This window comes from Melanaphis sacchari, unplaced genomic scaffold (genome assembly GCF_002803265.2).
Source record: "Melanaphis sacchari strain LSU unplaced genomic scaffold, SCAv2.0 Contig40_pilon_pilon, whole genome shotgun sequence".
NCBI classification, from domain to species: Eukaryota; Metazoa; Arthropoda; class Insecta; order Hemiptera; family Aphididae; genus Melanaphis; species Melanaphis sacchari.
In genome coordinates this window covers 2695710-2723070 of record NW_020271264.1, presented here as the reverse complement: position 1 = coordinate 2723070, position 27361 = coordinate 2695710, and the positions used below count along the sequence as shown (strand labels likewise).

The following is a 27361-nucleotide window of genomic DNA, read 5'->3' as shown; positions in this document are numbered from 1 at the left end:
TCGTATAATATATTATATTATTATTATTATAACTAATATGTAGTGACTGATCTCGCGGCGGTGAATGCAAAACTCGACAATGACTGCAACCCGCGAAAATGCATCGTAGGTAACAGTACGGTAGAAGTAGTAGTAGTAATAGTAGACGTAGTAGTAGTAATAGTAGTAGTAGTAGTAGTAGTAGTAGTAGTAGTATTAGTAGTAGTATTAGTGTAGTAGTAATAGTAATAATTGTACTGTCACAGTATATTTTATTATAGTGCTGTGACGCGGTCGGCGAACAGTTACGGTGCGGTGGTGGTGTGCACGACGCCTGCAGAGCGCGTGTCGGTCGTCGATTTCCCGCGCAAAACCGGTCGGGGCAACACTGTGCGCCGGCCGCCTGCCCCGCCGGTCCGCCCCCGGGAACGATCGACACAGTCGACCGCGCGCGCGACCGTTATCCAACCGACCGAATTTCAAATTCAAAATCATCAACGACCGTCGAGCAGCAGCCGCCGTCTCGCCGTCCCAGTCCGCGCGAAAACCGAACAACTCACATTTTTTTTTTTGTTCTTTTGAAATAAATATTTTCAAACCGAAGTTTTTTGCTGCTGTCGCCGCCGCCGTCCATCCACCGGCACACGAAACACATTAACGCGCGGACTTCGTCGTCGTCACCGGGGCGCAGGTAAGCAGCACAAAACAACCAAGCACACAGACTTTCGGCCATGGTGTTGTCGGACGTCAACGGAAACGGTAAGAAGTCGGCGGCCGAACGATGGCTGAGACAGCGCAACGGACAGCGGGCGTCGGCTGTCCGGTGCATATTCGGGCCGCCCGAGAAGCGGGCCCATCTCATGGTGATCATGCGCAACGAGGCGGAAATGGAACGGAAGCGGATCGAGTTCGCGGCCCGGTACGAGCCGGTGGGCATGTCGCCGAGCGAGCGGCGCAACTTCTTCGCGGGACTGATCAAATCGCCGCCGACGTCGTCGCATCACCATTACAACAACGGTAAGTAGACGGCCGTTGGGCACTGCAATGGTTGGCGCGATAATATGGCCGCCGCGCGATCGGAGCTATAAACGTTGGCGCGTATCAGTTGTTTGCGCCGAGTTATGGGCGCGCGTAAGCGCGGTCCGTTATTTTCCCGATCGTTCGGGCGGATAGCCAAATGCGCGGGAAAAATCGGATCGTGCTCGACGGGACCCGTCGTCGACGAAAGGCGCGCGGTTTTATTTTTAATGTGTATTTTATGAGATGATGCTTATTATTCGTGACACAAAATATCGTATCGATCGACAATGATAAAATACATATTGATCACGACTCGTTCATCCACCCGCCGTAGCCGTTCGGTGGTTTTTTCGATTTCGTGTGCATTTTAGTAGACACGAACAAACGAATTTTTTATAATTATTAATCGTTGCGATCAGTCGCTGCGGATTACAAAACGATTTAATTAACAATTGAATGTTTACAACGACAAAAAATATTTATCATCGGTTCGGCCGCTCCACCAAACACGTGCTCTCGGTCCCTACACACCTGTTGCTGCATGTCGTTCTTGTCCCTCCAAAAACCGTTTTGGGATCTCGTTCGTGTCGGATCGTATAGTGGTTTATTTTTTGTGCTCAGACTATAGGTAGTATGTGTGTAAATAAAAAGCTCTCGTTACGGAGTCGCGAGGTTAGGTGTCGTTGTCGTCGTACTACATAAACAGCCCAATAAACGGTTAACACACGTATCGCGACGTCGATTCTAATGTCATTTTTGTTATTAATTTTAAAAGTATTTTACTGGAGTATTACATCCGATTGCGTGTGTGTGTGTGTGCGAGCACGCGCGAGGTGAACTTTTGACGGCATAATAATCTCAATAACCACAAAATATAATAATAAATTATCAATAAATCACACTCGCAAAGCGCATCGAGTCGTGTGTATGGTTGAAGTTGGAAACGACAGGTCGGAAAAAAAATTGTTATAAAAATGGAGGGAGATTGCGGTTGTACTCGTCTGAACGAACCACGGGCGTCGGCCCCGCGGCAAGTCCGCGTACGCCGTACATCGGTGGTAGCGTGTATAAGGACTGTAAGGCGTACGCGCGTATTTTGCCGCCAAAACCTCTACAGTAGTCGCCCTGCTACATCTGCCCGGCTCGGTAATCCGACATGATAATATATTATATTATAAATTATACATGTTGTATACAATACGATCTCCGTCGGGATCGAAGTAAAAAAAAAATCCTTTTTTATGATTTTAGGTTAGGTATAATAATGTGTGTGTCGGTAGGTCGGTGTCGGCATGACGGTCGGGGGTGCAGCGGGGGCGAGGGTCGGTTGAAATTTTAAAATGCACGAGACGTGCGCCGCGCGTACAACGACGATCGATATAATATACGACCGGTATAATAGCGCGCGTTTTTTATTCTTCGCGCTCGGCCGAAATCGAACGTGACACTTTTGAAAACCGGTATTTTTTTCGAAAAAACATACGGCGACGAGACGACGTGTCATCGTGTCCGTAAACGGACGGCTGGAGTTTTTTCTCTCCTAAATCCATTTCTATATACATACAACAATACATATATGCCATCGTCATTTTTATCGTACACCCCGATGGGTTTCCTCGTGTCCGAGTCACCGGAATAACATTATAAAAAGCACGCACACTGTTCACATAACGTGTGTCCGCGATGCATGTGTGTTGCGTTTTTCGAAAAAAAAAACCCGAACGACTTGTACGGCGAACAGAGAGAAATTCAAGGTCGCCGTCACTGGCGGGGTAGTGATCACGAATGATATATATATATATATATGTATAAATTATCGATTCGGCGCGAAAGCGAATGGAACGTCTTACGCGGTGACAAAAAATTGGCGGGAAACGTGTCCGTAGCACGCGCTCCGCGTAAAACACCGAACGCCAATATTATAACAACGGCGAGATGTCGAAGGAATATAAAGCGTCGTCCGCGGACGACGAAAGGGAAAAAATGTGGAGAAAAAAACAATCGTAGGTACACTGAAACGGGTTTTAGACGGCGCGCGGCCAAAAAACACAAATCGACAGAGCTGTGTGTCCCTGTCCCGTCGCCGATATCACACGCGGCCGCGTGCGGAGAATGTCTCCGCCAAGGCCGTTTAATAATGCGCCAGCGAGCGACACGGCAGCTACCGTTTCGTCGGTGCGCGCGCGCTCGTAAATATAAATTGGGCGGGAAAAACTCGACGTACGCTCGCGTAGAATATTATTATGTTTTATGATCGGTCGTCGCGTATACACCTCTTCTCTACCCGATCGACGCAGCTCATAATAATAAAACGTATTATGATTATTACTATTATTTGCTACGAGTTTTTTTTCCTACCTGCCGCCGACCTACGCCTCCCTCGCCGTGTCCCGCGCGCACCGTCTCGTCTATATTACAGCGAGTACAAGAGAGAGAGAGAGAGAGAGAGTGAGTGACGGAGCGCGTGCGCGCTCGCATGTTTGAATTATCGTTTTAATTTTACGAATTTCGAATTTTTTTTTTTTCATTCTGTTCGACGAGATGCGAAAAAAAACGTCAACCGGTTTACGTTTTATGGAAAACGAAAATAATATAAAAACATTATCATTTATCATGTTAATATGCGCTCTTTACCAATGTGTGCAAACTAATAATGATTATGAATATTATACTATGGCTGCGTCGCGGTGACGAAACCAACTGTTGGGTTTCAGCGCAATCGGAATACTCGATCAGCGGCGGATTTCCTCGTATCGCGCACGACTGCCATTATAATATTATTATAATAATGTACATAGTGTATAAAATAATAACGTACGTTATTTTATTATTTTACGATAATATTATAACTATTATTATGTGATACTGTTATCGAGCAGTTCTCTCTTCTCTTCGCGTACGCGACTTGACGTGGTGTTGCAACGCGCACATGATAACATATTTTTTATTATTCCGTTTGCGCGTCGTCGTTGTCGTTATCTGCAGTAGCCGTGGCCGTTCTCCGCCGATTATTATTAGTTTTTACGTCTAATATATATATTTATATTTTACATGTATTGTAATAGTATATTATACTAATATTAATTATGCTCGTGTTATACTTGTATAATGTACAATTTTTTTTTCACAATGATACGTTTTTTTTTTTTTTTTTTTATCCGGTTGTTAACACGTTGTCGTTTTCCAGATAAACAATCCGATTTGGGTTCTCGGAATCGGACGGTCGACGACGACGACCTATCGGTCTGTTGTGTGTTATTGTTACTTTTTTTTTATCATAGACAAAATAATAATTGGTCGTTTAACCTTGAAAAACAATAATACAACATAATGGCCCGTTTAGAACCGCGGTCTTTGTAGCTTGTTCTAGAAAACGTTCGTTTCCGCGCTCCGCCATCCTCTCACCCATATTACAACGTTTTGTCACCGTGCACACCACCATCATAATATCATATTACAATAAAACGTTAAAATTTCGACCGACCGCCGCACATTACGACTTGCGTGAGCACGTAATATATATATTATAATTTATATTATTATAGTTTTCGCTGTGCTCTTTCTCCACGACCATATTTTGATAATATTATCGTTCTGATTTCTGGCGCACTGAATTTCCATGGTGTTTTTATTCTCCACATAATTATACCGCTTTACACGCGCAATTCTTCCTACTCATGCACCCGAAATCATCTAATGTACGCGTCGTACGACGTGCATTAGTTATGGTAATATAACAAATATTCTCATCGTCTCCTGTAACGCAATCGATATTGTCGATAATCGCTGGCAATCGTGTAATATGATGTGTGCCAACAACAATAAGAGTAGGATACGAGAAAACACGGACCGCCAGACCTGAATGCCGAATCATTCGTTTCGATGGGTTTTCTTTTGTCTTCACACACAATCGCGTTTGAACGGTTACCGCAGTTTCTTCTCTTATTGGCCGGACGAAACAAGAAAAAAAAGATAGACAAAAGGTTATAGCCGTTGCAAAGGTCTAGGTCACAGATAAACGTTTTGTTGTTGCTCCGAACGCCAATGCTGCGTACAACTGCTCCAGTTTCCTTTCTGCGGATTCGGTAGATATAATATATCATTTAACGTCTCTATAATCCGTTGGGTACTTGGGTGTAATATAATATGTTTATGATATACATATCATATCATATTATATTTTATTATGAGCCAATGTAAAACGTGATGCGATTACTCCAAGGAAAAAAACAAATCGTGAACCTCCTGAGAGGGTTGGTGGTGAGGGGAAAAGTGTTTGCGAGGCTATTTTATTTTAACTGTCCCATACCAGCGAGACGTACCACGTCTGCGAATTGATGTATATATCCATCCCCGTTTATGCGTTTCGTTCAGAAACACAATAGCTAAATGCATGTCGTTCCCTAACAGTGTATACTGCAAGTGCAGTGTGTGTGTGTATTAGATAAAATATACACACACTCGCGCATATAACCTGTTGCCACAGAGGACAAAAGATTAAAAAAAAAAAAATAAGTAAACATCCATATCCTTCTCACAAGGATTTAGTTGAAGAAAAAAAATTGCAGATGGTGAACGTATACACACACACACACGCGCACATATCGTACAACAGGTGGTTAATTTGCAGTCGAGCAGCTGCTGCTGCCGCGGAGGACGTTAAAAACGAGTAGATTTTTTTTCTCGCCCACCGTTTCTTTTCCGTCGTATGTTACGCGTGCACTGCACATATATATCATGATATATAATGTAAAGAGTGTTTCCTGCGTTTGCGGATGTGCTCACCGCAGAACACGCGTCATTAGGATTAGATCATCTTTGCGATTCCTGTTACATTACACACGCGTATAGTTTTTCATATTTCCGTTAAGTTATATTTTTAAACCTCTTGTCCGTTCAGTTTCGTACAATAAGATTACACGCGTGTTATATCGCGAAACAATATAATTTTTATACACTAACCTAATCCAATAAATATTTATGTATATTACAAGTACCTATATGGGCTATATAATGAGCGTTAAACATCAATGGTTTGTCCTCATAGCTTTGCAAGTTGTATTGCAGGGATTGTGTTTGAGTGTTAAAGTCTTCGGGGTTGTTTAATAAAATGCGCTTGACGATACATCGATCTCATGTAATTTATTAAATTTTAAATTGTTTTATCTGTCCGTCCCATACTCCTGTAGTAAATTTTCCATACTCCACGCAGTTGATTGCAGCAGATCGCGGAAATCTTAGTCTGTTGTAATGAATTCGACATTTGAAATTCTTCGTAGATTTTTAAAACGAGACGATCGATTTTGTTAGTTTTTGCTGCTCTTGTTTTTATTAAAACAGGATTGCAACAACATAATCAATTGTTGTATCTAACACTTGTAATATTGAAAGAGTGATTAACGTTACCACCTCTGTGTAATAATACCTACTTATAACTTTTAGTTATAACTTAATATGTACCTATATACTTACACTTTATAGATCATTTTTGACGACTGTAAAAACATTATGCAATTATGTATAAAATAATATTATAGTATAGATATATGATATCGATGAATAATTTATAGTTTTATACATGTATAAGTTGACTTCATGTCCCGGGTTCTATATAAGTATATAACTAACCTAACTGTACTATGCACCTATATACCGATATAACATACAAGTGTTTGTTTCACTGTTTAAATTTAACATATCTACATATCAGAGCCGTTAAAGGTTTTTTTTTATTAGTCGTGTATACAATTTAAATATTAACGTTTTGACGTGTTTTATTTTTTTTAACAATTTCTTTAGGCATCAGTGAAAAGTTTCAATTTTCCGTAAAATAAATAATTTATTCAATATATTATTATTATTGTGACTATAAATATTAAATGTATAATAAATTTAGACAGTTTAATTTTTTACTATGCAGAGGTTCCGCCACTTGGAAAGTAAATTTATGATAGTCATTTTATAACTTTGTTAATATAATAATAATAATAATAATCGAATGTAAATAATTGTGTTTTTTCTCTAACATTATTATTATAACATCTAACTGAATGTTAAAAAAGTGATATTATGTATACAGTATATTATTTTTAAAGTATTTAAAAAAAAAGTCTTTGTAACGTTCAAAACGTCAACAAGTCGTGTGCATCATAATAACAATAACTCTTGTAACAACATATCACGCACATTTTTTCTCTCCATATTATCTATAAACGTAAATACGGTTTTACATATTATTATTATTATTATTATTATTATTATTATTATTATACGCATTATTATAATAACGTTGTACAATTATAATAACTTCTTATCGAAAAAGAGCAGAGATAAACCTATATATGCATAAGCATACCCATATATATATATAATAACTTAATAATATTATAATATACGTATCATTGGAGAAAAAAAAATATTTCCTACATAAAAATATATCATATAATTTATTACTATATATTAATATCGATGGACTGGTAAAACGTTCCAAGTCCAAAGTACGTGATATTTCAATAACGGGGAATCGCCGTAAACATGTATCGTAAATACATCAGATCGTTCTGATGTTTAAATCGCACGAGCATACGTTCCAAATATTGTAATGTCAAGGTTTAAGTTGTCTAAAATGATCTAACGGCGTGCCCTAACACGGAAATCGCTAATTTTGTGGTTTATCGATGATTCCGCTGGCGTTTAAATAATATGTTGTAACTTACGGTACCCAATGAATGTTTATACAAAATTAATTATAATAATAATACGATAAACTATTATATATAGGCCCGACTAATGCGTTACGCAACTGTTGTCATCCGCTCAATGATATATTATATTTTACTATATATTATTATATCATCGTGAATTATTCTGCATAACGACAATATAAGATCTATTGATAATACCAACTATATATGTATATATTTTGACAATTACTCATCATATTACAAATATCAAGTCATAAACTATATTATAATATATCCCTATTACGGCTAAAACATAAATGACTTAAACTCTGATTTTTCATCATCCGCTGTTTAAAAAAAATTAAACAGAGCCGTAAATTTAGACGCGGTAATTGAGTACATATTTATTTATTTTTCGTTCGCGTTTATAAAGCGGTTAAAATATTAACCTTGATTCGCCGTTGTCGCCTCGCTATTATTCAACTGCACAACTAGATTTCGGCAGTGTTCTAAGTCCAAAAGTATAAAGTGCACGTATTTATCATTCGCAAATAATCAAATCTTATTTCCTATTATTTATTAATAATAATTTCAAAACCGTGTCTGACGGCAAATCGGTTTATTGTCTTCTGAGGTGAAGTCCGGAAATTATAAACGCCGAGCATAAATAACGTTCTTCTAACGCGCGCGTGGCATGTAAATTATTTAATTATAAAAAGAATAATCGTACGCAGTTCACATCAGTGCTCCATTGAACTAAATAATTTGTTTTAAAAATATAAATTATAAATTACTCTGATTTGTTAGATCAATTGAAACTCTAAACCCAAACAATGAAGCGTGCATATTATAATTATATTTTTATCCGAAATTTATCGAATGTATTGATCCGTCGCGGTATATTTTTTAATTACTGTTCAATTAAATTTAAAAAATAACAAACCATCTGTTTGTACAAAATTCTGTAAAAAGAGTGCAGGTTATTATGTTATAGGCGTAATAGCAAAATTATTTCGTGTATATTCCACTCCTCACTTACATACATTACAAATTGTACCCATAACATATGCTAAAAATAAATTGTTGTTTTTAAGTAAATGTAATGTGATTTTTGATTTCAGAACATAGTACAAAAAATTTGAAAGCCGATAATCGCAACTACTACTACCAACAGCAACAACAACAGCAGCAGCAGCAGCACCATCATCACTATTACCAGCAAAAGAACAATAGTTTCAATCAACCACCCGACGACGAAAGAAATTGACTACGAAATTGACCAACTATGTACGGGACGGGGGACGTATTATAAATCGTAATCGATATTATAATATATTGTGTAGCATTGTACCTAAATTGCAACGATCTCTAGCCCCCCAACTCGTACAACTTTACAGAAAAGACCATTTGTTCGTTTTCTTCTACGTCTGTCTACGTTATGAATCGTCTTATTTGTTACACGAAATCCGCGCATAATTAAGGTTTTTGGGTGTATAATCGGGTTATTAATTTTTTATTTCATTTTCGTTCCGTTCAAAGTTTTTGTGGCGTATGGTCGTTTCGCATTTGCCAACGACCACTTTGTACCTTTTATATTTTACTACCTATAATAATATTATTTAAACTTATTAAAACATGACGCTTACTACGGGTTCACAACGTAATTTATTGTAACAATACACATATTATTTTTATTTTTATCATATAATATTATTTACGTATTGTTGTTAAAGTTTTACACCAACACTATTAAACATATTGTGATGCTTGAGTTTGCATGTAAATAAAATATTATGTTATATTAATGCGAGATTAAGAAAAAAAAAGGAATCACATTCGATACATGAATATTTTTACAACTTAATTATCGTCCTCAGTAGTGTGTGTGTATAACAACGTACGTAATAATTATTTACTCCCTGCATCTACACGAACTTAGATAGAAGAGGTCAATAAAACTATAACAAACAACTCGGCTCAACTATATATTCAAATAATAATCGTAAAATCATTTAATTTTATTACGTTGTACTCTTTTTTTTTTTTTTTTATCGTCTGGTCTTCATGTACTGTCATCGTTAGGCCGAAAACGCTAAGACTTTACATATATATATATATTTAATTTATATAATTTTTTTAAACACATATACCCCTTTTTTTCTCTTTTAAAATGTATTCATCACCAGATACTCAATTGCAGCTATATATGACTATATATATATATTAGCTGTTAAAGAAATATTATATGCAATATAAATGCTAGTCCAATTTGTTACGGTGAAAAAAAAATATTTATGCGTTATTAAAGTAATGTATATTATACATTATATTATTAATGAGATTATTATATATTTATTTACAAATATTATTATTATTATTATTATTTAATTATTATATATTATATTTTTTTTCTAATTAATGAATTAGCGATTTTAATATGCATATATTTATATAGAACTATTATTATTTTATATGGTTATTTGCTTGATGTATTAATATCATATACGGCCATAATAGACATTTTTTATAAGACATGAACACTGATTTGTGTTTGTGACACAATAACTATTATTATTACTATTATTATTTTTAATTATTTAAATTATTATTAAAACTTAGATCGATATTAATGATGATATATTTAGATTGTAAGTAGTATATATTTATAGAAAGTAGTGTGTAGAAAAACAATATAACACGCGGAAAGTGTCATTGAAAATTATATTATATATTACATACGTTGGTGTTTGACGACAAAATATATTAAAAAAATTTTGTGTTTTTAATTGTTCGTTTTGTTAAATACATTATTACAATACGTTGTACTATCGTCGAAGACGTTTCCCTAGAGAGAGTAATTTTCCCGCCTAAAATTAGTTGCTGTACTGACGTTTTTTTCCGATCGCGTGACCGTGTGACTCACTAGTTGCGTTTGTGAAGAAGATAAAAAACAGTGTTATACATGTGTGTATGTGTGTGTTGTTAATCGAGGGTCGGATGCGTTTCCGCGAGTATAGGCTATAAGAAAAAGGAGAAGCAGCAGCGGGTACGCGGCGTGCGAGGCTCATCGCTCAACGTGTGTACACAAAAGAAAAAACACCTTCACGCCCGTATTTTATCATTTTTATTTTTATTTTTTACGTCAAAGGAGGAAGTGCGGACGCGGCGTATATAGTATATACTAGGTGTATATACACGTGCAGTGCACGTTTGTGAAAATAATAATAAACGTATAAGTTAAAGAAGTATATAAACCGACTACAATGGGTCGCCTTCTCTATCCGTGTGCATTCGGGGAGATGACAAAACACATGACGTCTGCATCCGGTCGTACGCACGCCCGTTATGTGTGTGTACTGTGTAATACATGCCAGCCGTTGACGGTAAGTCACACGGTGCGTGTGTATTTAGGTATTATAGTGTATAGACTGGGCGCACGTATCCGGTTTTGCGGTTTGCGATGACATCGTCGTCTTCGACCGTACGACGTCCGCCGCGAAATAAATCTTCGTTGTTGCGTCCCATTAATTATAATCAAAAAATAATATTACTTAAGTTCCCTTCGTGTAAGTCGCACACGTGTATGGTACCTACTCCTGGTGTGCGTGTCAGTCGTACGTAACCGCACAATACATTTCGGTCGCTGTGAATTGTATTTAGGACACGAATTTTTGTTATAATATTATGTTTGTATACCGTATACGTCATGCATGTGATATATCGTTTATATCACGAGTAGGTAAATCATTACTTTTGAACGGTTTTGTATTGTAATTTGCAGCTATGAACTGCAGTGTAACTGTATAGGGCTCACGGGTGGAATTTTTCTAATACACACCTAGTTCTAGAAAAATGTGCTTATAATACATAAAATAGATACCTACTCAATTGTTACGCATTTAAATAATATTACTCAATTATTAACACATACATAGCCTTGTACCTACTAGTGTATTCAATTTTCATAAATAATAAATTTCAAATTTTATAAAAATTAAAACCGGTAAAAGACGTTACTATTTGTATCTACGATAAAATGTTGTGCAACTGCTGTATGAATTTAAAAATGCGTATTTTTTATCAACCTGTTTAATGATAGAACAGGAGAAACTTAAATAAAAATTGTTTTCACTTTAGATGTCTTCTGCACGTTATATAAGTAAACATTAAAATTGGCAACATTATTAAATATTTTCGATATTGATTATTATTGAATTAGTACTTATAGATACATATTATGAATTATGAGTGCATTCAGCATTCATTCGTTTTACAATCATGTATAAATATATAATATATAAAAAAAAAATAAGCTGAAATTACATTATTTAATAAATTAATAAAAACAATAACCATAGATTCAGACCCGTATTTAGGGACGGCACGGATGAACACATGCAAAATATTTAAACATAATTGAAGATTTTAACAATAATCAAGCAAGGAAAAAATTACATTTAAAAAAAAATTATGTGTTTGATTATATTAATTTGTAAATTAAAAAAGGATTTTAACTTTGTTTATTTCAATTGATAATATTTTCTAGATTTAATATTAAATACATATTATTATAAATATTAAATATATAGAAAATATTAAAGAATCTCTATTATAGATATACCATATTAATATAATATTAATTTTGTTAATTATGAGAAGAGGTGATATAAATTATATATCCAGGGATCTCAAAACTTTAAATACAGCCCTGCATAGATATTGGATAACAAGCAGAAAACGATTATCGTTTGAGAGCATAATATTATTATATACGTGTACCTAGCGGGAATTCGTTAAATGAATATAAGGCATAAGCGAAGCGAAACCCAGTGAGCACTGACCATTACCAGGAATATTTAATGAGAAAGGCTATTATTTTAAAAATAATCATATAATACAGCGAATTGGCGGGAACAGAATTAGACGTAAATAACAAGGTTTTATACATAGTAAGTATGTAGTATAATATATGGCATATGCCTAGGTTTTAAGGTACGTTTTTCTTACATATTCAAACAGTTCCAGTAAATTAACATCGATTATATAAATTTTATGTCTTGGATCGATGTTAACACTACTTCAGGGAAAACGTATAGATACCGTTTGAAGCAGCTGATAACTGTTAAGTGATTACACAAACATATATTGATATAAGTACCTAAAGTACCACATTTGATCAGGTTTTTGTACGTACTCCGTATAGTTCATGTATAAAGTAACACAAATTACATTAAATTTGTAAAAAAAAATTAAAAAATCTTAATTTTTATCAGAATAGGGATGAAAATATGCACTCAACTCACGTGATCTTTGGAAGACGGAAGAAATGTATCTGAAATTCAGAAGTATTGATGTTTGCGAATTGACACGTTCGTTCCACAACGATTTTTTCACGGGTTACAATGAAAAAACATTTTGATTGTGAATTGAACAAACACCTGAATATTATGTCGAGCATTGTCGGGTTTTCCGTATTTCAAAACTGACCGATAGAAAATATTGCGGTTAATGATTACTGATTACTTGTCCACTAATGTCGCTGTTTTATGGTTGTATAGATACATGTTTAAAATCAGTTGAGCTTATACCGCTGTCGAATACATATTTAGAACGTCACCGAATATTTGCCGGCAAAGACAACCACGGTATCACAGTTTAATAGAGATTCGACTTCAAATAGTTTACTCTTATTATTTATTTATTGTTACCGTATAATTGTTATTTAAATAATCCTCATGATTTCTGTAAAAACATACTTCTTTATTCCATATTGCAATTCTCTTTGTACATAGTTGTAATTAATTTTATTTGTTTAACTGTATAGTATCTTACATTCTTACGTACATTCATATTAATTTATTATCATGTATATTATTATTTATTATTATTTCATTCCATATGGTTAACCTGGTTAGGTAAGTACTACCTTTTGTAAATAATAATTGTTATTCATATTAACATGGTATTTAATTTGTCATTTAAACAACAGATTTGATTATTTTGAAATACATTTATAAAGCATCATAATAACGAATGTGCCTGTCGTTTGTAAAAAGGGTAGATAAAAAAGGTACCTACCTATAGATGTTGTTGGATAAAATATCGTAAACAATTTTTTATTATTATCGAGTTTACCTCGTCACTGCGTATGTTTTACAAAGAATGGGCACTACAATAGAATTTACGTATACGGACGAGTTTATAAACATTAATCATATCTAATATTTTAAATGAATTACTATGTTCAATATTGTATGCGTAACGTCGATATTATTACACGTATGCATTAAATTAAAATAAAAGTTTAAATTTATATTAATAATAAATCACAATCATAGAGTTGCATTTTTGTATTCAAATCGATTAGCATTTCATAAGTATTCTCTATCTACTATTAAACTGGTTCAGTACAATCAGTACAATTTATTCACCTTTTTTTTTTTATCACACGACTATAATATTATATAACATATAAGTTTTGAATTAAATTAATAATTTTCTAAATGTATAAAAAAATTAAATTAAATAAGTAAAATATTCGTTTATATTACATCAAATTATTGTATTGTCATTTTTTATTTCAAGGAGTAACAACTTATAAGGTAGCAAATTTATGTAGGTACATAATTTTTGGGCTGTATTGTTTTATTTTATAATCGCTCCTTTATTAAGCATATTGTCACATTACATAGTTCATACTACAGTAAATTTTTAACGTACATTAATGTTTATTTAATATTTACAGAAATAGTAAAATCAAGCACATAATATTAAAATTGTATTACAAATTATATTATATAAATATAGATTAAAGTTAAAAATCTATATTCAAAATAAAATCCATATAACACAAGACATTACAGAATTTTAGACAAAAATATAATTTCGATTACAAACCAACGTATTTGATTATGAATTATTTGATGATTGTCTATAAATGCCTATTATAATTACACATGTATATATAAATGCATAAATGTATAATGTGTGTACGTGTACATTTATAATATATAACATTTTAATTTTATCATTGATCACGCTTCGCTTAAAAACAATATAAATATTTATAATGTTTTCAGCATAATATCATTAAATTAATTAATTTATGATCATACATTGTACTTGTAGGTACATGAAAGTATGGGGCATTAGTACATTACAGAGACTTAAATATTAGGCACGTGAGCGTTATAGCCTTTATTACCAACGAATAGATTGTAGGCACGATTATACAATATTAAAAACGTATAGTTTTTGCTTGATATTCTGAGCGTCCAACAACTACTGTACATACGAAGAAAAAAGTTTAATGGAATTTGTTAACGATTCGCGCATAAATAATAAATGAGCACATATACATACATTAAATTATATTTATACATTAAAAACAATTTATATACAATGTTGAATTGTTGAATATATCTGTGGTTAATTGCAAAAAGACTGATATCGTTTTCAAATTAAAGCTTATAAAAAAATGTCTCACCAATATCTGTAGATAATTTTTAATGTTTTAACAACCTTATATATTTATGTACTGCTGAAGCACGTAGAATGTACTTAAGGGCATATTTTTTATTTTTATTAGTGTTTTGGTATTTATTCTCCAAAAATAAACGATTTTGACATCAGCGTTCTTGCAACAAGCCACTGCAAAAGTATAGATTGTAAGAGAACGATGAGTCGAGATTATTCTCCTGACAATACATGTGCAGTGTGATTTAATGTGTGACATAAGTGTAAATTACATTTATTATTATTTATTATACATGTAGATAAAAGTATAAAGTATTACATTTATATACAGTTATTTTATTAGTAAAAGTTATAAAATTAATAAAAACAATATAATTAAACGGTTTAGTGGTTAAACAAAACCATGGGTTTGAAATGAATAAATATTTAGTGATTTATACTGATAAAGGACATATTTATCCCTCAATTCATTTTACATTTCTTATATTGTAAAATAGCTTAATAAATATCATGTTGAGTGTTACTGCTGGGCAACTACTCACTTCACGCTTTTACAATCAACATGTATAATCCAGCCCATATGCTTATTGTAACTACTATTACAGATTGTATATTTTTTAATAAATGTTAAAAAAAAAAAAAAACATTTCTTAGTTGATCAAATTTGCATCATCTATTTGCTTTTAATTGTCCTATCATATAGATTGACCTATTATTAAAAGTTTAATTTATAGTATAACAAAATAGTTTTATATGATAATAATTATTATTGTTTCTTTAATAGGTACCTATTTTTTATACGAATCTTGGAATTGTTCTTTTAAAATGTTAATACTATTGGAATTTTTTACATAACACATTTCGTATGTATGAATTATACAAGATTTCTCCTCTTTTAACTTCCTCTCTATCCATCTTATATTTTGTCAAATAAAACTTGCAAATGAGGAAATCAGATGAATCGCTGATTTTTTTAATATTTAAAATTTAAATTATTTTCATATAATTTAAAATGTATACTAATTTTATTGCTCTTGACTCCGTTTAAATTTACATTATATAAATGTACTTAGCGTATATGGGTAAATTTTTTGAAGAGTTTTTAAAAATATGTATTTGATTTGTTTAAACTTATGCTAAAACGCGCACAACAAGAGTTCAATAACTAAAATTAAATTGAAAAAAATTTAATTTATTATATTCAAATGAGCAATGTGACCAAATTTAAAAAACACGACTATTATTGACTTAAGCAAACTTCTAAATAAAACTTAAACTGGTTTGAAATTAAGTTAGTGCCAAACGATAATATTACGTTATATAGAAATTACTTGACCCAGTGAGTCGGGTTGACCATATTTTTCATTAGAAATTAGAATAATTTATGTTTGTTGCAACATATTTTAAACTAAATATATTGTATAATATTATAGTAAAGTTGTAAGCTTCGCGAACCTCCGTTAGTAGAATAGAACTATTTGGAATTTATTACTGCAATCACCTATTTAAAATAAAATAGAAATAGATTTTGAAATTAAAAGAATACCATCGCGTAAATATAGATGTAATGGTTGTGATTTTCCATTAAACAAGTGAGCTGAATTTTTATTTACTCCAAAACAAATTACAAACATTTACGTATTGTTAGACGGAAAATTTGATTTAGAATTTTATTCCTCCGCTCAAATGTGTTTTTTTTTTTATTGAAAATAAATTCAATGTGAAACGGACCAAAGACAAAAAGACCACACTTAAATTCAAGAAAAATAGCAGAAATCGGAAAAGTCAATCGACGAACAGATGTGAAAATTGAATGACTGCCAAACGATGTCAAGCTTATACTATAATTATTCGAACAATTCGTAAATAATGTGAGCAACGTTATTTTTTTATCAATATTTATTTAAATTATGTTCAAATTATTTTACATACCTATGTTATCGTTATTCCGACAAATACGGAAAATATAGTTTATAAATCGTTCTTATATTGTACCTATATAGGTATTATATGGACTGACTTAAGTAACACGTTTGATCGGCTAGACCCGCAGCCTAGTGTTCTGGGCTTAAGTCTATATGTAGTCATGAAGATCTATAATATAGAACTACGCAGTTACGATTGAAAAAGTCAAGTTCGACGCGGTTTCGTAATCCATAACGTAAGATTTTCGGAACGGATTCGTATGTCACCGGAAAACTGTCCGGGAACCGATTTGGTAATTGACGGGAACCAACGTACAGGCGTTCACGTAGTACGGGGTAAAAAAAAATTACACGCTACACGTATACGTCACCGCGTAAAACTGTCGAAGGAGGTCCAAGGCCAATAATAATAATAATAATAATAATATGAAATCATATAGGTAATAATAATCGTATTATCATCGATCGTCAAGCGGCGATGAATCATCGTCTCTGCGTGTGGTGGCGGCAGTGGCGGCGGCGACGACACGAGGGGTTCGTCGCACGGGTGCAGTCGAAGCGGATTAATCCACATCGAACAAGTATAATATTGTGTACGTGCGCGCACAGGCGATAATAATAATAATAATAATAATAATAATTGATCGGCACAGAATCGTACGCGGCGGCGGGGCGCGCGTGTGTATAATATGACATAGGTATGAGTCACCGAGACGAGTCGGCGTGCGGCGAAGGGAATCTGTCCAGTTCCTTTCGTATGGCCTCGATGAGCGGCACGGCGGGGTCCTGGGGGGACAGATTGGCGTCCGAGCTGATGAACTCGGCGCGCACGGCCGGCCGGTGGAACGGGCCCGCGCTCAGCGGCCGCGGCACGAACACAGACTGGTCCGAACCGGCCCACGCCTCGCCCGGCGACAGCGCCCAGCACGGGCTCGTCGCCGACACCGCCGCCGCCGACGCCGCGTGTTGGTCGTCGTCCGCGGCCCGGCCGCTCGACTCCGCCGACGTCTTTGGCCGGCCGGTCGGACGTCCGCTGGAAGCGGCGGAACACCTGCAATGGTAAACGTCGTATTACATAACCATTAGTCACCGTATTCGTGTACGCATGCAATAGCGTGCATAATATCATTCCTGTTGTTTTTTATGTATTACTTATCACATGTGCAGCGCAATTCGCCGATTTCGAAGGTCACCACGTCACAATATGTTTACACATACCCTTTAAGTGACGGGTCAATTCAGATGTTCTGATTTTTAACATTTACGAGTAAAGTGCCTATATACACTATAGTGCAGGGCCATGATTTCAGACGCTTAGATCGTCCGTGGTGTATACCATTAGAGACGTGCGCCGTTGTCGGGCAAACTACTTTTTCGAAAATGCCGATGCGTCTAAATCGATATTCGGACGAATGTATTTTGAGTTTTTTGAATTTCAAGTGAAACACTAAGAAAAATGAGCTTGGACGGTACGGAAGCTATGATGATGGTAATTTGAAAATTGTAATTCTAGACGATAATAGACATAAATACATAATATTTTTATTCTAAAAACTATTATCATAAATTCATATAAGTATTAACATTTTATAACTCAGAAACTATTACTTCGAACTTTAATTTAAATACATGAACGTAATCGAAAAAATTATCTTCTGAAAAATTTCCAATAAAAAATTTTCTCGTGAAGAAGATAAAATAGTCAGAATACATTTTAAATCATATACAAATCTAAATAATTTCAAATATGGGTGACGTTCGAAACCGCACCTATTTTCTATTGTTAAAAACGAAAATTTGGGAGATCGATAATTCAAAACGCACATACTTGATTTATAGTTAAAAATTAAACATTGACTGAACATAAACAAACTGCCATAAAAATAATTTAATATACGAGATTAAATAATTTTAATATTAATTAAAAATAACGCAATATGTTATAAGATAAGATAAATCGTGTGAAAATTATGTAGATTGGAATACACGTACATTCTAGTTTTTTTTAAGTATTCTATTAAATTAATTTCATTACTTATGATTTTGTGGTTTTAATTAAATGCGATTAACTTAATGGTGTACAGATCTAAAGGATATGATTTTAACTAAATGCGTTCATTATTAATACATATTAGTATAATGTGTGTAGTATTGAACGGTATATGCTCAAGTTTTAATAATACTAATGTCTAATAGGTAAATAATTTAAAAAAAATCGATAAGCCATTAACATATATGCATTTTTGTGATTGGTACTGTTAGCGATCATAATTCATAAAGTATTACACCGTTTTGTACTTTTAATAATCTAATCGAAAAGGAATCTTTAGATTTCTATCCAAGGGAAGGAGTGGTCTTTAGTTTCTATAGCTCAACCACTTTGTTTCCACCCTTGTATGTTCACATATATACTCACCTAAATGGAGCTGATTTTGATCTCTGTTCATGGTTACTTATCGACGGGTTACTTTCGTCGCTGTTCAAACTCGAGTTTCGACTACCGAACAACGTGAATGCATCGTCAAGTAATTCATGAAATTTTTGTCGCATTTTTGTGACGTTAGTATCCATGGCGTTGAAAGCGTCAAAGCTTGAACACGAATCGTCATCCTGTTCATCTGTAATTGTTTAAAATGTTATTTAATCATATTAAACAACGTTAAATGCTATTCATGATAATTATTTTATGTGTATGCAAAGTACAACTTTTTTCATTGAAACTTACTACTTTTCACTTTCATTTGTTTACAATGTAAATCCCAAACTATAGGTCCAACCACTCCAGGATCTTGACCACCAATACTCTCGTGCCTTGTCATTGTGCGTACATTTTTATTTTCATTTACTTTAAGTCCATCTAGTACATCTGTTAACGGCCCAGGTATTGAATCTCTAAAAAAAAGAAATACATACTAATTGACAAATATATCAACACTTCACGAATTAAATTTATAATTATTACTATATTCTTTAGATTGATATATTTACTCGGGGACTTTTTTCTAATTGTTTAGTGTTTAATATGTATACCTAGTTATTTTGAAACAATATGGCATTGGTTTTTATTACTGTTATCAAAAACCCTTTATGATACCCACAGCTGTTGCAAATAAATTCGTTTCTATTATTATTGTATTAAGTTATTTAATTAAATTGAATAATAAAATAAATAGTTGCTGAGCAACTGGCTAGCACAAAATTATAATGATACACGAATAAAATAAGCCGAATCATGCAATTATACCATATAACTTTTATAACGTAGGTATATACAAAAAGATATTAAAATATATCAAACAAATAACTATTTAATTGATTTTTGTTTGATGAACTTTTCTCGTAGTGAGTGTTTGACATATGCAACTAAACAAGACAACTAAACTACTATGATTATATTATAACTTTTAATTATTTTATTCTGAGTATTAATGGATAATATCAAGAACTAAGTATAGCATGGTTTAAATTTTATTTAAATCTTTATTCGACATGATGCATTATATAATATACCTAATTATATATTTATGATTTATTTTAAAAATATAAACTCGAATAATAAGAAGTGGTCCAATTGATATTTTTACGATAAATAAATAAAAATTATTAACTGTGCAAAAATTAAGCGTATCAAAAAAGTTGAAATGTTGTAAAAATATTTTTTCAGGTATTTAAATTCTACTGTAATATTTTCTGTCTAAAAGGATATAAATACAAATTACAAACCTACTGTAACTGGTTCATTTATAATTCTGTTTCAACTCTTTATATAGATCGTGATGGACAACTACTTTAGTTACTGTATAGCTTAATAATTAATTGAAAATGTATTAACATATAAATACTCTATTTTTAAAACCGCGTCTACATAATCTTGATATTTTAATGATTTGTACAGTTTTACAACATTTTTATGATACGTCTGCGAGAAGTACCCGTATAAACTGTAATAACAGTTGTAATAGCCCAATGTAATAATAAATTCATATGTAAATATTTGATCTCTATAAAACAATTATTGTACCCGTATATTGTGTAGTATAATTTATGATGTTCAATAAGTTATAATTTAAAAAATTAAGATGACCAGATAGACAGCTTATAAAGGATACATAGTCAGATGTATAATACTACTATTATATTAGCAGAATTATATATACAAATGTCTATAATTTACGTGTGTATGTAACTTACAATAAATTAAACTGAAAAACTGTAGTAATAAAAAAAACACAAAATAGCGTAGTAAGGATAAGTAAAATATAGTATACACATAGCATAATTTTTACTAGAAATAAAACTTCATTAATAATGATGGCATTCCATTCGTTCAAATAAAGTGGCAAATTATTCTTAGTTAAAATGTTATAAATATTTTAAACGGTTTTTAAAAAAATACTAGTATTTAATGTATTTTTTATGCTACAGTTTAATGTCAAATTACAAAATTAAATTAATTAAATATATATTACATTATTATTTGATAGATGGCTTCTATAATTGCTTTCATATAGGAGCATATTGTTAAACTAATAATAATTATATTTCAATTAAATTCGAAAATTAATTATAATATAATAATAATTTTTAATTCACTTTTTATATTTGTTAAGCGCATTTAAAATAACTCAAGTTGTAGTTAAACAGTAATCAAATTATAATAGTAAACATTTTCTAGTTGGATACAAATTTAAGATTAAAATTTAAAAATAATTACTTTTAACGGACACGCCTAATACTATGGCTATAAAAAATATAATTTGAAATATCCTATGTAATCTGGTAAAATACTAAAAATAGGTAAACAAATATCCGGATATAAATATCTGGAATTCGGATATTGGTCATACAATATACCTACAATATTACTAATTATTTATACTTATTTCATATTTTATGTTATATTAGTAATACTATATTTAAAGCCATATTATGTGTTGTGTTAATTTTTTTTAAAATAACACATATTAATATTTTATATTATCATATATTAACATTTAAAACGGACATTTTTAAATTGATTAAATTTTTATTATTTTTAATAGACTTTAATGAAAAAAATATTTATAATATGCTGTAGCTTAACATTTGGTACCATGTTTTAAAAAAAATATATCTGATGATGATTAAGCGAGTTCAAATTTTACTACATAAAATTATTTTAAAAATAATTATTATATTATATTACCTATATTTATTATTACTCCGTAATAATACATGACCTTGACTTTTACTATAATAATTAATATATATTAGTGCATTAACCTATTTTTTTTAACCAATTTAAGTAAGAAATAAGAATAATCTATGAGTATACGTAGATGGACTTTTTATAAATTATAATTGTTGATTACAGTTGAAACTGTTTTTACGTTAAAGAAATGTATATCAACAAGTAAATAAGTATACAATTTCAATATAAAATGTAAGTTTTATATTTTTTTTAAAGTTATTAATAATTTCATCGCACTAAAACAAACGTAGTTTTGGATGACTTTTTTTTTATAGGTACCTAGTTAAAACTTTTATTCACTCCTAATTATTTTATGTAAGAGCGTGATCATGCGATAATGTTGCGTGAAGTTATTAATTTGTGTATAGTCGTATTTGTTGTAAGTATTGTAATGTTTTTTATTATGTGGTATAATTCTATGGGCAATGATTATTCATTAAAAAAAAAAATACCACTCATGAACTAAACAATAAATTATCATCTGTTGTTATTAAATTATTACTGTGTAATCCGTCCATAAAACTAACGGTTGATCATATTAGTATAATATTACTTCTGAGATGATTCACCCCGGGATACCAGGATCGTATCTATCAAGCAACCTAACCGTTTAGTTTTTTTTTTTTTATCATGTTAGTTTCATCTCAATGGCTACTTATTTCTCACTAAAATAAAACGCCCCAGGAATTTTTCACGTTAAGATACAATCGATCTACCCATCTAAAGGTGTTCGTCAAGTTTTAAATTATTAGATTTTTCTAATGAATAAACATTTTTACTAAATATGATAATAAATACAAATTACACTTATACTAGATTTTAGTTTTATTTTATACATATATTATATATATATATATATAGAGAGAGAGAGATAGAATTTTTACACAAGAAAATATATCAACTTTTTTATTAATTATTTTTATTTGATTTTTTTTAGAGTAGAGACATAATTTTATTCCATACTAAATTGACTTACTAACTTTTGAAATTTATTAACTGCTTGCATTGAAAGCAATGAATTTGAAATTTTATTTCTATTTCTTGGCTTTGGTTCGGGCGTGTGAAGAGCACCAATATCTTCAGTAGACGTAGCTTCTGTTTTTACCTGAAAAATAGTTTTTATTTCTTAGCTGCGCAGTTTTGTTTTTAGTAACATGTTACAAAATAAATAAATACATCGTGATGAGGTGTTTGATCTTCACAAAACGCCATGTTAGTCCTGTTGGAGCTAATGCTATTTTTTCTTCTTTTTTTCTTATGTGCTACGACTATGCCAGTTACAAGTACTAGTACAATTATACATGTTGCGGTAATGAAAACCCAAATCTCGCCATAGCTTAGACCTTGCACTCTTTGAAACTGTAATCCATCCAGGTAAGCTATATAAGAATACCGAGTTTTGAATTTTGAAAACTAAAAAAATATTTTGTTTAATATATATACTATTGTTTTACTCACGGCGGGCTTTGATTTTTACAGCATATCCCAAATGATCTGTAGCTTCCCGTGTCGTAACAAGGCTCATGTCACGTACTGCCGTTGCAGCAGACACGGGATGGTCATTTACGCTAACAAAATAAACCAAATCCAATTTGTTCAATACGGATAGAACGTCTACTCTGACTTTAATTGGTTTTTCGTTTGTATCCCATCTTCGATTCCGATCAGAATTTACTTCATCCTCGGTCCAATTTGAGTTTAGTCCGAGATGCCGAGCCTGTTGTCTAATGTATGAACAAAATTAAAGTGATAAGTAATTATAGTAGATATATTACACGAATAGAATTAAATCGCCTGTAATTCCATGGACAACTATTTCGGATATACGTATTTTAAGTATAGGATATTATTTTATTGATCAAACGTCCGCTTCGTAACGATACATTATAGAAACTTCATTTCATATCTGGTGTCAATCGGGTATCAGCCACTATGACTTAAAATTGAATCATTTTTTTTTTTTTTTTAAGTATATAAGTATATATTAAGCGTAGTAACTGCTCTATAACTATTGTTTATATGACTTAATGCATAATTTATACATAGATTACGAAGTATTTTAAAATTATACGTATATGGTATATATAGATAATATTAATTATATTCAGTTACTTTGTGTACACATAGTTACGATTATCATGGAAACTTATGTTGAATGTTTCTACTCTTACACTGTAAAAGCACTGAATAAACAAATTAACATTTATATCGAACATTTGAAATATGTATCTGACAAATTAAAACATATTGTCTCGGAAAATTAGAGTCTAGATTATATTATATAAATAAAATATATCATATATGTATTTATGGTATATAAGGTATTCATAAATTGAGAAAAAAAAAACTTTATTTGATTTAAAATTATCTCATGTTTTTCGACTACAAAAAAATAATATTATTAGTCTTGATAATAATGATTTGTTCTATCAAAGTTAATAACTAATATTTGAATAATCCATTATCATACTAGCTTTTAATTATCTCAATTATTTTGAGTTTCACATACATGTATTTATTGTTTTATACAGGTACATAATACACAACGCGTGGTATTTCTATTGTCCAAGCGTATTAACGGATGCTGTACGTACAACTTTCATATATTTTAGTATGTTCCTTGTTTAAAAAGTGAGCGTATAAATAATTTAAATATGACGTAAAATACCTTGTAAAAGCAATCGTGTAGAGGATGGCCAATTTTTCTTTTATGACTGGTATGGAAATATGAACATCCGTTGGCGAGTTAAAATTTAATTCTGTTACTATCCAATATTCTTTGTTTGGTATTTCGGCAGTTTGTGGGATGTCAATAACCCCGAGTTGTGGCGTAATAGACGTCGTAGGTTGAATATTACAATCTTGTCCGCCTATACAATCCTCGGGATTTTCCTGAAATATTATATTTCATTAATTTATGTTTTTATTATACTAAAAAAGTCACCATAAATATAAGTCAATTAATTTACAGAATAAATTGGAACTTTTTTAGTGGTTGATATTTCTGTTGGTTCATTTGAACCATCTCCGGAACCGGACCACAAAAATATTTTCAAATTTGTATAGTTGTGCATGGAGTCTATTAAATTATCTGAAAAATAATAAATAAGTATTTAATGTAATATATCATAACAAAAATTAATAATGATTTAAATTTTGACAACATCAAAATAAAATAATATTAATAATAATAACAATAAATAAAAAACAACACATGAAATCACTATATTACACTATAATATAAGGTACTTTTGTTTTTTTAATAAAATATAAAATAACTATAATCATCTAAAACTCTATAATATATCATACATAATAATTATAAATAACATTTTATCTTTTACTTTAGAAATATTAAGAACTTGACAAATGTCAGGTATGTAACATTGAATTCAATGAATTCATGTATGTTTTTGTTTTGAACGTTGTAGGTTAATATTAGTAATACAAAATATTAGCATATTACTTAAACGTTCACTCACCTTCTTCTTGTTCAACACTCTGTAAATTGCAGCTAGATAACATTATTATGTACACCAAACCTAACCACCTTATATCCATGTATACATTCCAAGACAATTGTTTGCATTTGGACAGGCAGTCTCATCAACCTCCATTGTATTATCCAGGATTGAAGTTTTTGCAGGAAACGTTCGGTTTGATTGACATTTCAACCATTTATACTTAGTAAAAATGAAACAAGTATACCAGCATATGCGCGTGCGCACATATGTGTGCAATGCGTGAAGTAGAGTATCCATGGGCAACACACCCAAATAATAATAATTAATGTGCATATAGGAAATAGACTTCCGCACGACTGTAGTATATAGTTTAGTCACTAGACAGTGTGTTTTGTACACATAACGTTATAAATGAAAACTGTGGATCAGTGGTCATTAAAACTAAAATCACAATTTACGTCATAAATCATAATATAATATATATATATCTATATACAGGCTGATTCACCAAGAATGTATTCACCCTCATTTTTACCCTTAATAATACATTTATCCATATTCTAATATTTGTTAATTTTAAAAATATACCTATTAAAAAATATATTTTTAAACACTTAAAGTTTTTTTTTTGATATACAATTTAAAGAGTATCCAATAGCGATCTAAAGTTTTTTTCCAAATAAAATTCACCCTTATTAGTTATTGTTAAGTAATATATTTTTTGATAAGTTCGATGCATCTAAACCGAAATTCAAACAAGTAGTTTTTAAATTATTTAACTTTGTATATCACTGTATCAACGATAATAATTCCATGATTATGAGCTTGGTAGATCTAGTAATTATAAATACTGTGATGATTTAGACATTTTAGTAATTAATATGTATTATCAGCATATTATAATTAATACTATATCCATTATTAGATCTATTCTTTAAAATTATTTATCTAAAATATTCTTTATAATCTAAGACCAAAGAAAAAGATTAAAAAAAAGTTTAAACAACTAATATGCTAATATAACCGATATATGTACTACTTACTTCCGAAATTATAACCAATTAATTGAGTGCCAACGACATAATATAAGCTTTTATTAAAACCTAGCTACGTTTCTATAATTATTAATATAATACTTTTTACAAAAACAATAATTTATTTTCTATTCCTAATATTTCACAAAAATAGTCATAATAATAGTAATAACTATAAAAAAATCATTTACTCGCAAATTATCATAACAAATATAATTGGAAAAATTCATATTATGTTAATACTCAATTAATTTACAATATACATACATATTTAATTAATATTAACTAATTCATATTTATATACATATTTAATTTCTTATACAGATTGAAATTTAAAACTTTTAAACGATTTTTTTATGAATTAAAACATAAAGAAGCAAGAAAATAATAAATTTAATAAATTATTTTTATAAGAACATGTTATACTATAGGTCAACGTTTAAAAAAAATAATTTTGTTTATATAATGAACATTAATTTTTTATAAAATCACACAATTTTATTATCGACTATCGATACACAATAGATTTTAATGATTTATGTTGAATTTT

The 27361-nt window shown here is 31.3% G+C and overlaps 2 protein-coding genes across 2 annotated transcripts; one reads left to right on the top strand and one right to left on the bottom strand.

Annotated features, from left to right (window-relative positions):
- The first annotated feature begins 366 nt into the window (after nucleotides 1-366).
- Nucleotides 367-9506, top strand: LOC112597405. Its single transcript, XM_025343449.1, has 2 exons — nucleotides 367-996; nucleotides 8804-9506. Exons 1-2 carry the CDS (start codon nucleotides 711-713, stop codon nucleotides 8947-8949), a joined length of 432 nt encoding a protein of 143 aa, XP_025199234.1. The 5' UTR covers nucleotides 367-710; the 3' UTR covers nucleotides 8950-9506.
- A 6438-nt stretch (nucleotides 9507-15944) lies between these two features.
- On the bottom strand, nucleotides 15945-26085 carry LOC112597387. Its single transcript, XM_025343424.1, has 9 exons — nucleotides 25796-26085; nucleotides 25283-25404; nucleotides 24982-25205; nucleotides 23772-24037; nucleotides 23490-23692; nucleotides 23294-23418; nucleotides 19809-19975; nucleotides 19500-19701; nucleotides 15945-18134 (listed from the first exon to the last, which is right to left on the bottom strand). The coding sequence occupies exons 1-9, from the start codon at nucleotides 25872-25874 to the stop codon at nucleotides 17789-17791; spliced, it is 1734 nt and encodes a 577-aa protein (XP_025199209.1). The 5' UTR covers nucleotides 25875-26085; the 3' UTR covers nucleotides 15945-17788.
- Between the last annotated feature and the right edge of the window lie 1276 nt (nucleotides 26086-27361).